General features: G+C 40.2%; 1 protein-coding gene across 1 annotated transcript in view; it reads right to left on the reverse strand.

The window, feature by feature from the left end:
* LOC126416836 (E3 ubiquitin-protein ligase listerin) overlaps positions 1–15,774 on the reverse strand; it is a 146,783-nt gene that overhangs the window by 122,029 nt on the left and 8,980 nt on the right. Inside the window, exons 3-4 of the mRNA XM_050084722.1 lie at positions 11,993–12,262; positions 4,916–5,031 (exon numbers count right to left, since the gene is read on the reverse strand). Coding sequence (XP_049940679.1) covers positions 4,916–5,031; positions 11,993–12,262 — 386 coding nt within the window. The remainder of the gene's footprint in view (positions 1–4,915; positions 5,032–11,992; positions 12,263–15,774) is intronic.

A 15,774-nucleotide genomic window follows, 5' to 3' on the forward strand; every position in this document is an offset into this window, starting at 1 on the left:
AGAAGAAAGTCACATCGTTAGGGCAGTGGTAGTTCAGCAGCTTCAGCAAACAGACTCTCAACTGGGCTAGTGTAAAAGGCGCCTGTGGCCAAACAGATGCCACAATGGTACATAGTGTTCAGACGGCGTAAGACGAATGGACATGCAGATGCATAAACAAAGCACCCATAGTCGAGTCTCAAATGGACAAAGGACTGGTACAAATGGAGAAGGTTGGTCCGATCAGCATCCCAGGAAATACCATTGAGGACATGTAGGACATTGAGGAACCACGTACAGTAAGACACATGGGAGGACCAAGAGAGTTTCCTATCGAGCATGAGCACCAGGAATTTTGTAGTTTCAACAAACGGAAAGGCAACAGGCCCAAGATGTAAAGATGGTGGAAGAAACCAATTGCGTCACCAGAAATTCATGCAGACGGTTTTGTCAGTGGAAAAGTGAAAGCCACGATCGATGCTCTAGGCATAAAGACAATGAACACATCGCTGAAGGCGGCACTTGGTGAGGCATGGGTATGGGTATGACAATGGCTTCACACCAGCATTCGGAAAATAAGCGCTCTGCCCAGATGCGGTTGTACGTGTTAAGCAGAAACTGCATGCCCACAAGACAAAGGTGCTGCAACATCTGAATGTGGGTGGCGACTGGCCCTGGGGCGGAGGATCAGGAGGAACTGGGAGCATGATCAACTCCCTTATACTAAAGGCGGCATTGTAGCATTCACAATTCTGAGCTTCAAACTTCTGCAAAAAGGCGGTCCAAGGTGTTGAAGATAGCAACAGGGTCCACAAGGACATCATCTGCTACTGTCAGGCCGGAAATTGGGGAATAGTACTTGGTCCCAGAGAGCCATCAGAGGTTGGCACACATGACAGAAGATGGGGTGGAACTGTTAAAAGAACTAGTGAATGAAATCCAGCTACCTTCTTTGCTGTCCCGAAGAACGTGATGACACTTTGCACACATCTGTTTATAATGAATGCAGTTTGCCACGGTAAGATGAAAGTTAAAAACGCAGAGAGCATGTCTCCGTGTACGAATTGCGTCACGACATGCCTCAGTCCACCAAGGGACTGGGACATGAAATGCTAAATAGGAAGTGTGAGGAATGGGACATTCTGCAGCAGTAAGGATAACATTTGAGAGAGATTCCACCTGGCCATCTCAACTGGGGAAATCTTGTTCTTCGAAGGTCACCAGGCAAGTGTAATGCTGCCAGTCAGCATTAGTAAACTGACATTTGGGCGTCCACGCGGTTGGGGTAGGAGTCAGCAAACAGATAGCACACGGGAAATGGTCACTTGAGTAGGTGTCAGAAAGAATGGACCACTCAAGATGATGGGCAAGCTGGGCGGTGCAGGATAGGTCCAAATGAGAATAAGTGTGCAAGGAGAAAGAAAGGAAAGTGAGTGCTCCAATGTTAAGGCGGAAGAGGTTAGGTTCGTTAAGAAGGTCAGCCAAGAGGGCACCTCTCTGACAGGTCCTGGGAGAACCCCAAAGAGGATGATGTGCATTACAGTTGCTGAGTAGCAAAAATGGGGGAGGTAGCTGCCCAATAAGCTGAAGGAAGTCTGCCATGGTGACATCGAATGACAGAGAGACATAAATGGTACAGGGAAAAAAGTCAGGTGGGAAAGAAAAAGGTGGACTGCAACAGCTTGAAAATCGGTAATCAGGGAGATGGTTTGACTGAGAATGTCATCCTGTATGAGCAGCATGATACCCCATTGAGATAGAATGCCGACCTCAGGGGAAGGTCAAAACGAATCGATAGGAAATGTGAAAGCTCAAAACAGTTGTGAGGGCGCAACTTCATTTCCTGAAGGCATAGAACAAGGGGACGCTGTGATGCTAAAAGCAGCTGTAAATCCTCTTTGTGGGACCGAAGGCCGCGAACTTTCCATTGGAGGAGAGTCATGATGAGGAAGAGATGTGGGGGTGGCACCTCGGCAACTGCCGAGTGACCGCTGGTGAAGAGTCGCTACTACAGGGCACAGAAGCAGAAGGATCCTGCTCCATAGGGCCCGCAGAAGCATCAGCTTGCTTGTGCGGTCAGTCTGTGGAGTCTAACGCTGAAAAACAGTTGGTGGTGCGCACCGGCAACACAGAGGCCAGCTGGGCAACACCGTCAAAGAGGATTCTCGAGTTGGTGAAGGAGAAGACCATTTGCCTTTGGTGGATTTCTTTGAGCCTTACTGGTTAGAGGAAGACACCGGTGTTGTTTGGCTGGAGGGACGGATGAAGTCATCACGGGAGTACTCCTACTGTCCTCTCCGGCCTGCCGGTTGTGTAGCTGGTGGCTTCGCCCCTTGAGGCGAGAGTCTGACGACTTGTTGCACAGCTGGACGGGGGAGATAGCGATGCTACCTTGACACTGGGCGATTTCACAACCTCAGAGCTGAGTTGGTGGTCGCACGTCTGCGTGGGCACATCCTTAATGGAGCGAGGGGTAAAAAGAACAGAACTATGGGTGCCACACAGAAGAATGCTGGGTTTGCGACTAGCCAGTAACCTGCAAGCTACTGGGTAACGCACTTTTTCCTTTACCCCGCTCTCTTGGACAGCCCGCTCATCAAGATACACGGGACAATCCCGAGAGGAGGTGGCATGGGCGCCATTGCACTTGATAGAGCGGGCAGGAGGTGGACAATCGCCCTCGTGCGCATCCCTACCACACATTACACATTTGACTGGATGTCGACCGACGTTCTAGTGTGGTTCAAACAATGACACTGGTAGCAGCGCACCAGATTCGGAATATATGGCCGGACTGTGATAATTTCATAGCCTGCTTTGATCTTGGATGGAAGCACCACTCTATCAAAGATGAGAAAAAGAATGTGGGTGGGCACTAAGGAGGAATCTACCTATTTCATTACACGATGGACGGCAACGACATCCTGATCCGAGAGGTAAGATTGAATTTCGGTCTTAGTTAGACCGTCGAGCAGCCTGGTGTAAATTACACCACACGAAGAATTCAAAGTTCTACGGGCCTCGACACGAACAGGGTAGCTGTGGAGAAGCGAGACTTCAAGCAATTGTTGTGCTTGAGAATCAGAAGTAGTCTCCAAAAGCAAAGTGCCATTCCGTAAATGAGAGCAGGACTTCACACGGCCGGCAATTGGATCAACACCTTTCTGAATAATAAATGGATTTACTGTGGCGAAGGACTGACTGTCTTCAGTACATAAGACCATGAGGAAACATGGTGCAGTGGGAATAGTCTTTGAATCATTGCCTCATTATGTTTATGTTTTGTAGACACCGATTGTGAACATGGCAATTTGGGAAGTTTGCACCTCAGGTGATCGCCCCTTCTGGGCCTGGCCAGTATCAGGGTGTACGTGCGAACCCTACCTGTCAACATGGGACCAGTTATTCCGCGTTACCCAGTTGCCTGTTATGCATCAGACGCATGGGCTGTCCTTCAGGAGCGCACAGGGAGGAAGAAGAAAAAGAGGAACCTCAAATGCTGAACTGGAGGAACGAGAGGAGAAGGGAAACAAGGAAAGGAAAATGGAGCAAAAAACATAGGTGAGACTGTTCTTACATCAGTGACAGACAATGCAGAACATTCCCAATAGTATCCCAGACATGTTCCAAAAGTGAGGGGGAAAAGAACAGCAAGAGGATAGACATAAAGCACATAAAGGAAAAAAATGCTGCAAAGGCTGGGGCCCCGTGGTGGCCAAGCACAAACCCGCTAAAGAGTGGCGAGCCTCCTAGGGGACATGTCAGCTTTGACAATACAGTTGTGCTGTTGAGGTGTTTGATATGCATTCCATTTAATTTTATGACACTGACCATACCATGTGTATTTTCACTGTAATAGTAGCACTACTGTATTTTAATGTGTTGCATGCTGGTACAGTGACAATATCTACATATGTTTCATGATCTCCTCCATTTTACATACCCAATCCCAGCCCCCTGCCACAGGGATCATATATCCCAGTGGAAGACCCAGATGCAAGACATCCCAAATCCTGTTATAGTACTGTCACAAGTGTGTCCTATCTCATCATAGGCTGGACCACCTGTGAAAGGAACCATGTCATCTCTGCTGCAATCATTGCTCAGCTTTGTATATTGGTATGACTACCAACCAGCTGTCTGCCAGGATGAATGGACAATGCCAAACTGTGGCTAAGAACAGAGTGGATCACCCCATGGCAAAACAGACAGATGAACATAACATGCTTGCTTTTAATGGCCACTTCACAACCCAGGCCATCTGAATAATCCCCTCCACCATCAACTTTTGTGAACTGCATAGTTGGCAGTATCCTTACAAAACATTATCTGCTCCCAAAATTACCTCGGCCTCAATCTACGATAACCTAGTATCTCCACATCCTGCCCATCACTCCCAATTCATGTCCCCTCACCCTCACTGTGCTCACTGTCTGCCAATGTCTCCACCAACCTTTTCCACTTTCTGCTAGACATCACTCTTCTCTCCCACACCCTTACTCTGCTATCCCTCCCTCTTCTCTATCCCACTCTGGATTGCTGCTTTCATTCAATGTAACAGTTGCAGTCTGACTAAAGTGGCCAGAGATAGCAATCATGTGTGCCTCCTTGCATAGACTGTGTATGTTTTCCTTCCTTTTCTGAAGACGGCTTTGGCTGAAAGCTTTGTATGTAACAGTCTTTTTGTGGAGCCTGCATGCAACTCAATGTTGCATCTTTACACTGAGTAGGAATCTGTCCTTTCCACAGTTTTTGATATTCCAACCCGGAGTGTTTACCTAAATATCTGACCTTCAGAGACATTATGCATAAAATAAAACATTTCTATAAATGTTTTTAAATGTGTATTACGCATTCTATTTATATTATTCATTAAGCGAGTTTCATAAGTGGCAGAAATCGCCCTTTCAAGAATAAAAATGAGGAGCTCACTTACTTTGGGTTACTCAGGGTCTGAGGAGTCTGCACAGTGACATTATCGATTATGTAATTTAATATTTCTTGTTGGCAAAATATTATTGCTTCAATCATCTTCTTCGGTGGAAAAGCATCCTAAAACAAATAAAACATGATGCATAAATGAGAGGCCATAAAACATGCATTCTCAATGACATTATAACTTATAGAATAATACTGAAATAAATCTTCGCCTTCGAAGTTTTGACAATACATTTAATGTTGCACTGTATGCGAGAGAGAAAGCATGTAGTTAATTCATGCTATTCATTTAACAAATTATAGAACAAAGGAAAAATAGATGGGATGGAACTTTTCTATAACAAAATATAACCTTCACAATGGTTCAGTGTTGAACCCCAGGGGTAATAATATCTCATTAAAAACCTATTTAAAAATGTTTGAGAACTGGTTTTTAACACAGAATCCACAAATTCGTCAGCTGACATATCACTCCTGTAGTGAGCATAAAGATAGAATTACCTCGATAGCACTATGTACAGTAGCTTACTAGAAGGCTTTCTCCTGTTCTCCCTCAATAAATGGAACAGGAAGAAACTTTTTAATTTGTCTTACTATGTGGTGCAACATATAATCTCGGTGATTTGCAGAGTATATGTGTAGAACACTGTCCACATAACTTAATACAGTTGCATTTGGAACCGCAATTTTACAAATTCCCATGGAGCTCCTGCATTGCAACCAACCTCTTTCTGAGCAATTTTCCCAGTAGTCCAAAGAAGCGACAAGTCACACAGCAAAATGTCCAGCTTCTCGGTAGAAATGACAAGGGCCAACTATGGGAAACTTGCCAGCATATTGTGCCAAACCTAAACGTTTTTTGGCTCATTACTCACTATCTAAGAGCCCTATTTGCAACCAAACTGCAAATATGTTTAGTTTCTAAATAGATAATTAACATATGAGATTTGCTGTAAATTTTAACTGCTTTTCCCAGGAAATAACAATTTTAGTGACCAAAGTTGAAACTGTTCATGTGTGAATTAACTTGACCAGCTTTCACTGTACAATATGAAAGAGAAGGTTGATGAACAAATGATCAAGATGGCGATTTGAAGGCAAGGCTAGTATCTTGAGATGTTTCTCTGAACTCCCAGGTGGACGGATATAAGCTGAAGAAAAAAAAAAAAAGATACCCCCTTAGATAGATAACGCCATTCTGTGTCCAGAAAAGTGCTGCTTAATCCTTTTGCATTGCTGCATAATTGTCTATGAAAACAAAGTATTGCTGAGGATGTGAAAGACTCCCTCCACAAGGAGCAAATTTTGGACATAATACTAAGGAGTAAGAGAACAAAACAGTTGCTACTGCCAGCAGTCACAACTGCTGAATTCATTATTAATGGGTGAGGAACTCTCTTTGTGAATGGTTAGGATAAAGGGCCCTGTATTGCAAATGCAAGTGGGTGACCAAACCTAATGTTTCTTAAGCTTTTCCTAACTGAATATTTATCTAAATCAACATAACAGCTACTCAGTAGAAGAATTCTCTCTGTTACAACACAGCGACAAAAACATTCTTTTTAACAATCTTGTACTGTTAGCTGATAGCCCAAATGTTACTGTAATAGCCTCTGCTAGTCTACCACACTGGGGAATTGTAATAACTTTACAATTGTGGAAGACTTGTTTAGTTATGTGAAATAAATGAGTGTTTACGTAGAACATCAATTTCTACCATATATCTTTCCTCTTTGTACAATAGCCTTTGGTTAGTTTTAAATATTAAGAGATGTGAGCACTATGGCGATCTTCTGCCAATGCCAAGTAAATCAAGGATTGTAAAGTAGAAGTGGTGTCGACATGAATTACAGGTAATACTGCATCTCTTCCTAACAGTCTCACAGGTACTCGAGGGACCTGCAAGTGGGTGAGTACATCACAATGACTTATCCTTTGCACTGTTCCCTATGGTACGAAGTAACTTGCCCAAAATTGCACTCTGTGGTAACAGACTCAAGAGTTTCACTGTTGCAGAGCCAGCCAGCATGTTTGATTGAGAAGTCCGAATGTGCGATTGGAAAATCTGTGTGGTAGTACAGCAGGTGGTACAAGTAGTATCCTGTATGTAGTGCTCAAATGTTCAAAATGGGAACCTCTACTACTGCATACCTTCTGATAACATAATCACATGACATGGATGGTAAACAGAATCCAAAGCTGACATGCACTTCTGACATCACTTGTCAGTCAACTTACGATTGGTATGGCTTGTATGTCTGTGATATCAGCAACAGCATGATAATGCTGATCTTGTTGTGATACATTCTCTACCTTCTGATATTGAGAAAGGAATGCCAGGCACCAAAAGACAGGTCTCCAAAACATTCAATACATCTAACAACACATTCCCCACAGTTAGGAAATGTATTATACTTCACTATCTATATGCAGATGGGTTTTCTAGTGTCATGATTTATTGTGATACACCTTTGTTCTATTACCAGGGACTACACAAAACTAAGTTGTGTGCTGTACAGTACTTGTAACTTTGGTGTTGGAAAAACAGAGCCCCAGTCTGATGTGGCATTGAAATTCTCAGTTTCATTTGAGGATGTCATATACAATCCATGGTTGAACAATAGGACGCAATCAATAGCAACAATTATCTGACCAGCAGTGACTTTAATGTAATTAGAAATTTACCTTTATGCATACCCTTCTTAAGACCTTGGCTAGTGGCACCTACAGCATATTTACAGTGCATAACTTGGTAATGCAAAAGACTGGCGCAACCAATAGAAGGGTAGTTTAAAAGAGAGACCATAAGTGAACTCATTTTATGACCTGTACATGTTACTGTATTAGCAATTTTCTTAAAATTTGGTGCACATAGCTTTGGCATTTTCTTCTACTATTGAGTTCGAATGTAGGCTGTAGTGACAGATTGGTTTGTAGCATAGTCCAAGGTCTGCATTAGGTTGAAAAATTGTGTGATATCAATGTGCCATAATTTATTTTTTATTTTTTATTTTTATTTTTTTTTATTTTTTACACACACACATGGCACATTTCATCTTTACACTGACAACAGGATTTGAAGCAACTGCTTACACCCTTTCTACAAACATGTCATTGTCCACTTCTCTGTCACTAAGTACTTACAATCAGCTGCTGACACACCCCATCATATTTCCGCCACACCTCATGGTGTGAACTGCCACAAGTAAGTAACAGCTTACCACTGATCTAGGCTCTTACTGATTTTTTTTTTTTTTTTTTTTTTTTGTGCTCTTTACTGTAAATTACATGATGGAAATATTAAATAAAAAAAAGATGAACAGTAATTCACCTGCAGATTTCTGGTACACAGACAGTAATGTATGGAGGGTTACTGGAGCCCAGGGAAAACTTTGACTTTGGACTCCCACCCTCTTCCGTTCATCATCCCACTGTTTAATCCTCTTTGCAGCTTAACAACATATGCAGAAAGTACTCTTTACAATTTCGTTACACTGGATCATTTGGTACAACGAGAATTCAATCAGAATTGTCTTTTTATTTTCTTTGCCCCATTCCCACATCACTGTCCCAATCCTTTCCCGTTCTCTTTCTCTTCTTCTTCTTTCCCCTACTACTACGTTCTTCCTCTTTCTCTTTTTGCTCCTCCACATATGCGGAGACACACAAAATATACAAAACTTGTAAGAGTATTTTCTCTACTTCTAACTACAGTGAATAGAGTGTATATGTTACATAGAGAGAACAAAAGCAAAATTTCAATATTAATGTGATTTCTCAACCATTCAGTGGCCCATATGTCACCTACTGATCAACTATAAATGAGTGGTTACCTATACTTATCCGAATTTTATTTTTTGTGGCTTTTATTTCACATAATTTTTACTGCATTTCACCAATGTGGAAGTTACTTTTGTACATGCAAAGGTAAAAGTCTGAGACAAGGGCATTGCTATTACATATCTAGATATAAACACTCCACAAGTAACCTTATGATGTGTGACAGAGCATACTTCTGGTACCATTAGGTGAACTCCCCCTCCCCTCACACACACACACATTCCAGATCCAGTTCTAAATGTTGCATAGAAAGTATGACTGTCCATAAGACTCCATATGAACTCTAATTCTTTTGATTTTCTGAGGTATATTGGGAGGAAGCAATATGTAACCTGATTCTTCTTCGAATATACAGTCTCAAAATGTTAGCGGCAAACTTCTCTGTGACACACAATGCCTATCTTGTAGCGTCTGACACGGGGGTTAGATTGACATCCCCATAACATTCTCATGTTTACTGATTAAATCCATGACACAACATATTGTTCTTCTTTTGATCTCCTCCATTAAACTCGCCTGGTAATGGTGCCAGACTGGTCAGCAATACTCAAAAGTTTGTCTTACAAATATCTTGTAATTCCCTTCTTTTGGGGATGAATTATGATCTGATTAAAATTACTTTGTGATTGACATATTGCAGTGGCAGGGGGCATGGTGCCAGAATGCAACCAGCCACACTTCACAAGGCACTGCTTGTACCTACAAAACAGCCAATACAGTGAGCATGTGCATTTGAGGAAGAACTACAATTGGATGGCAGCTGGCCCCTACCACTCACCTCAATGAGACATCAATCAAAATGTGATTTTAATTGGAGTATAAATGTCCTTAAGATTCTCCCAATGAATCTCAGCATGCACTATGATTTTCCTCCAATTACTTTTATGTGACCATTCTACTTTAGGTTGTCCCAGAAAGCTTTTCCTAGATGTTTTACAGTGGTTATTGTTTCCAGTGAATCATCACCAACTGTGCAATCAAACTGTAGTGAAGCTCTTCACCTATTTGTGCACAATACATAACATTTATTTACATTTAGTGTCAGCTGTCAGTCCCTGCACCAATCATTGATCCACTGCAGCTCCTCTTGCATTTCATACAGTCTTTCGGTGCTGCAGCCTTCCTGTATACAACAGTAATGTTCAGAAACAGCCTCATAAAATTATTTTGCATTATTTACTAGATAATTTATACATGTAGTGCACAGCAACAGTACCGCAATAGTTTTTTGGGGCATGCCCAAAGTTATTTTTACATGCATGTTACACGGAGCAAAAGTGGCAATATTTGGTGGGACATGAAATGCGAAGGCAAAAGTGTGTCTCTACAGCTAATTGTAAGAACCCTATGAGAAACATCTTTTCCATGTATTTAAGGCACCAAAATAAAAAATCTGTTTCGGTATGTCCATGACTTTTGGAACTAACATGTTGGTAACCTGCTGCCACAATATTTTGGTGTGGAGTCTTCTGGCAACCTTCATGCGTTTACTGACAAAAGTATATTGAGCTCCTCATTTATTAGATGATCTATACACCAGGAAAGTTTTAAATGCCACATCTGTGTTGTACATTCAACAGTTCCCCTGTAAGATGGTAAACTTAAGCACAGTGAATAACATATGATCTTCCAGGGCAGTGAAATTTTACCTACAGATTTATTTATTCAATTTATTTAGTGTCATAAGTGATTTGAACTGTTACCGAGATTGTAAAAGATATCACGGCTAAAGTCTAGATCAGGGGTAATGGTAGTCATGGCGGTGTTTGTCTATTGTTCACAGGTTTGCAACACATCAGTTTCGCATAGCCAATGGGGCGACACTTTAACATAAACAACAAGAGGTGAGAAAAGAGACAATGAATTTCTAGCACTGAAATAGAAATTAGAAACCATTCCTTCCTTCACAGTTGTCATAAATATTTGACTATTTCCAAACATGTCACAAGCTGTGAGACTGTGGCTAGGTTGGTAACCAATAGCACAACTTCAATTGCAGCAGCCAAATATTTGTGACAAGCAATATTATAAATTTTACTGATGCTTGGCATGCAACAGTGAAATCTATAATCCTGCTTGTCACAAATATTCAGCTATTTTTTACTGTGTATGTCATGACATCCATGGGTGTGATTATGATGCTACCCAAGAACAAATAGTAATATAATTTTTGTTGTCACAATTATGTGACTGAATTTTCTGAATACGAAATAAATTACAAGGTTGTGGATAGTTTGAAAGGTGACCATTTGGTTGTGAGTTGGCGAAGTCAACAAATATATAAGATAAAATATCTGGTTTGCTGACAGACTGAAATGTAGCTTAGCCAGAGGCCTAGGTTAGGAGGAATATGACAGTTTTACTCACAAAATTTAAATTTAGGATCTTTGTTGTCACATATATTTGTTTCTTCTAAATATGTCATGAATTACGAGGTTGTGGTTAGGTCTGGACCTAACAGTACAGCTTAAATTAAATTATTAATCTTTGTTGTTAAAATGTTTGCCTGTTTCTTCCGAATGTGTTAAGATGTTGGAGGTGGTTGTACACTGACAAGAGAAGGTGAATATTCCTTCAAAACACATCTTCCGTTCACTGATCTCTCACTGGCTCTACACATCCTCTTTCCTTTCCTCAAGATGAGCACTGACAACATTCTGCACAAAACACATTAGTAGTACAATACTGGCTCTGATCTAGACTTTTTTATCACATTGAAAGCGCTTACTAATTGCAGTTCATTTTATAATTATCACATCACAAAGCCCATCTTGATTCAGTATACACATATTGATAAAATTATGTAATAATTTCCAGTATATTAATATTAACTCAATAAAAAATATTATTTTGTTTTTGTTTGCAGCTTTTTACGAAAACTCAAATGTGTAACAAATGAGAATTAGGAAAGGTATTAAATTAACAATGGTGACTGATTTTCAGAAAAGGAAGAAACGAAGATTGGAAAGATAAAAACTGTACAGTGTTTCACAAACAATGTATTTCTGGGACAGTGGCCCTGAAAAAAACATCAAGAGTTTTGTTTCCAGACTGCATGTTACCTGTGGACGACTGTTCTCATGCCTCGTACTGCACAGATATATAGCCTCCAAGAGGCTGGACACACTGTTCTTAGCACCTGACATACATTTATGTCTATACACTTTTTTGGGTATCCTTTGACATGCAGTAATTGGGCATGATCTCTCTCATATGTCCTTCGTAGGTACAATACCTGGAGAGCAAGCGCAGCAGCACTGGCGGCAGGGGGATGAGTGTCATACTGTGCGGTGAACCATGGACCGGCGAGCTGCCGAAGATGCGGAGCCAAGTTGCGGCGGGCGGCCCGAACAATGGCACGCTGTGCTACGTGTGCAGCTTCCCTCACACGGTGTTCAGGGTCTTGCACCAGCTGGCAAAACAGGCGAGCCCAGCATGGGAGCAAGACTTTGACCGCCTCAGCTGAATCTCCTGCTGATACCAACTGTGTGAACTCCTGTAAAGCCTACAATGCCATACAAACACAATTGGTTTGAGAATCATATAGCAGTCACTAGAGCATTATACTACACACGTTTCAAAGCTGTAGATTTTGAGAGACTACAGTACAGACTGTTCATCATTTCCCGAGGAGAGATACATCAACTTATCCTGATAATCTGAAGAGCCTAATTTAACCTAAGACAATATACATTAAAAACATATTTTAATCAATGATCTTTAAGTATGGCTGAGTGAGAAATATAGGGAAATGTATGTTATATGAGATTCTGAAGGTAACAAGGGATAAAATACTGAGAGCAAAATATTATCTACTGCTTGGACAGAAATGAGACTGTAGTTATAAGAGTCAAATAACATGAAAGGGAGGCAGTTATTGAGAATGGAGTGAGAGATGTTATTCAATCAGTACACAGAGCAAGCAGTAAAAGAAAATAAGGAAAATTTGGAAAGTGAATTAAAATTTCAGAGAGAAGAAATAAAAACTTTTAAGAAATTTTGTCAGAGTTGACAAACAACTTGGCAGATTAACTGAATGCAATGAATATTATTTCTGAAAAGTGGTGATCCACAGGTACAATATGTTTCATGGAGGCATATTTATGTAGCTGTATCATCAGCTACAGTCAAAAAATTATTTTGTTACATCATCAGCTGCTGTCAGAAACTTAAGTCGCTGTTAGTTTCAGTCTGCTAAAACTGCACTTAAGGTGTTGACAGCATTTGTGTTGCATGCAGCAGTTAGTAACTGTTTGCACATAGAATTATGGGAAGTGAACACAATACATTATGATTCAGATGATTAGACAAGATGGCAGAACTAATGAGAAACTAGTGATCATAATGCGGAGTCTATCCAATTACATGGTGGCATAATGAAATGTATTGTGTGGAGTGTTGTCATATAAAACAAAATATTCTGTAAAATTTAAACTGTACCCTTAGGTTCACGTGTACGCACAACCTCAACATTTAGAAAATACCCCACAGAGTTTTCGAAATAACCACCAGGCTATGTTACAGATCAGTCCATCACCACAGCCAGTTTTCCTCCTGTCATATTTATTGGCTTCACCAACTCTCAACCAAACTACACACTCCAGGAAATGCTGTCCTATTCTGAGAAAGATACAATACAAAACATACATTTGAAAACCAATAATCAACTTTATACTCCATAACAGCCACATCAATAATGGTCAATCTCATAGAATCCATGCAGAAAACAAAATTAAGCCTAAATCATGTCTTCCAACAAAGAAATCATTGGATTCAGCAATTCTCACTGATTTCTATATACAATAAGCCAATCGGCTATAGTCAAAAGAAAAAAATTTCTCACAGCAGCATGCAGCAGAAGAGCCGACACCATAAGTGCACTTTAACCTTTTTGTCTATGCATGGACAATCTTCTGGTACTGGCTAAAAATTGATATAGTATTTTGCTTTCTGATGTGTTGCATATCACTACCTTAATGTTACGTTAAATGGGAAAGCATGAGTGTTGTTATTACACATCATAAGTACACTATTGCTATCTGGAAACAAACGTATTTTTGTTATAAAAAAATGATAAATATGTTTGTTGTCAGACCTCCCAATGTTACTCTTAAGAAGTTCACATTGCAACCCTGCCGAAAACTTCATTCTTGGAAGATGAAAAACACATTCATCTTGTCTGCAGGCTATTACTTTGCAGATGCATTACATAACTCCACATACAGAGTGCTCCTTAACTACCATTAATGTGAGAACAGACTTGTCTGTTACATATGTGGTAAAATTCACCTGGACTGTAGGTATTAGATCAAGAGGAGTGTTTCATTCTGTGTTCACTGACCAAGTCTCATGCTGCCTTGCAGGGATGGTGAGCTTTTTCGATGAATATAACAATGACCATATTTGTCAATATTGGTTTCTGCAGATTACATGCGCTATGTCAGTAGACAGTTTACTGAGATAGATGTCTCACAAGCTGACCACAGAAGTGTGACTCTACTGTGGTTGCTCCAAATGAATCACTGTTGCCCCGTCTCTTCTAATGTCATTTCCACTTATTTAAACACAATATGTTCATATAGCTCTCAATATAACTTTTTTCTCCTTCTTATTACACTATTTCCTCTCTGTGACACCTTTTCTGACTTTGGTTTACTCATTGGTCTTTTACAGAAAATTTTGCCTGTTATGCTTTGGCATTTCTGATCAGTTCAAATCTCACATAAACTGGAACACACATATCAGAAAATTGTTAAAAATCATAAAGAGAGAGAAAAACTGGACAATATTTGTCTTATGGAGGTGCAACTCTAAATCCTTTGGTTAAAAACACTTAAAACAGAATACAGCAATCCCAGCTTTGTGGAGCAACATGTTCCTTCTTTGGCAAGGAGAAAGAAATTGGTTCGAGATGTTGAAAAGGGGGCAGGTCACTTAGACTACAGATAAAACGGGAAGGTGTCAACTGAAGTGTACCAATACCAGATGTCAGATTTGTACCGTGGTACAATGATGATGTGACATATGACATCTTATATTGCAAATGGGAAACGAACAGGACACTGACTTTATCTTGTGTGTGTATTTATATCATTTTTTGGAAAGTCAGTTTTTGTGACAGACAGACTGGTATATAAGATTTCAGTTGATTGTGAGAATTACCTGTTATAAAGAGGAACAGGGGTCTTTGCAAACACCTCTTCCCTCCTTGAAGAAGGTATAACGCGAGTTAGAGAATACTGTTTTATCATATGTTATTTACACCAGGTCCTTCCCTTATGTTTCTCACTTTTTAACATTTTAGCTCTTACCTATTTAACTAGCCATCAAATAACACTCTTTCTCAAATATATTTCTTCTGGTTAAATTTGCTTCCCTCTTCTTTCCCCTCTATATTAACTGTTGGACAACGGACTGCATCAATAACAATTAAACCCATCATCTCTCATGGTTGCCAAATTCTGAGTGCAACAATTCAAAAAGCAACCACTCAGATTTGTGTCCAATAGATACAATGGTGTAATATCTGAAGCAGCAGCTGACAAGAAATCATGAATGAAAAACAAATTTTAATTCACTCAGCCAAAATGGTGCATACAAGCTCAAGACTGGCACTCAGTGGAATTTTACACAGAAGATTGGTGAGTAATATTTACATACAAAATAAAAAATTGAATTAGTGAACCGTGTGACAGACTTGGTGTAATATTCATCAGCCCAAAGAGACAGACAAACTGGACAATATTTGTCTTATGGAGGTGCAACTCTAAATACTTTGGTTAAAAGCACTTAAAACAGAAAACAGCAATCCCAACTTAGTGGAACAACATGTTCCTTCTCTGGCAAACAAATTTCTAAGTGACAAATGTCTGAGAAGGGATGGCGTGCACGTAAATAGACTAGGCACAATGACTTTCAGTAAAATGCTCATAGATGTATGTAAAATAATTTTTAAAAAAGGTGAAACTGAGATGGTCCTAAGAGAGTGATAATTCAAAAATATTTCTTGAAAATAAA

Source organism: Schistocerca serialis, chromosome 1 (genome assembly GCF_023864345.2).
Source record: "Schistocerca serialis cubense isolate TAMUIC-IGC-003099 chromosome 1, iqSchSeri2.2, whole genome shotgun sequence".
Taxonomy (NCBI): domain Eukaryota; kingdom Metazoa; phylum Arthropoda; class Insecta; order Orthoptera; family Acrididae; genus Schistocerca; species Schistocerca serialis.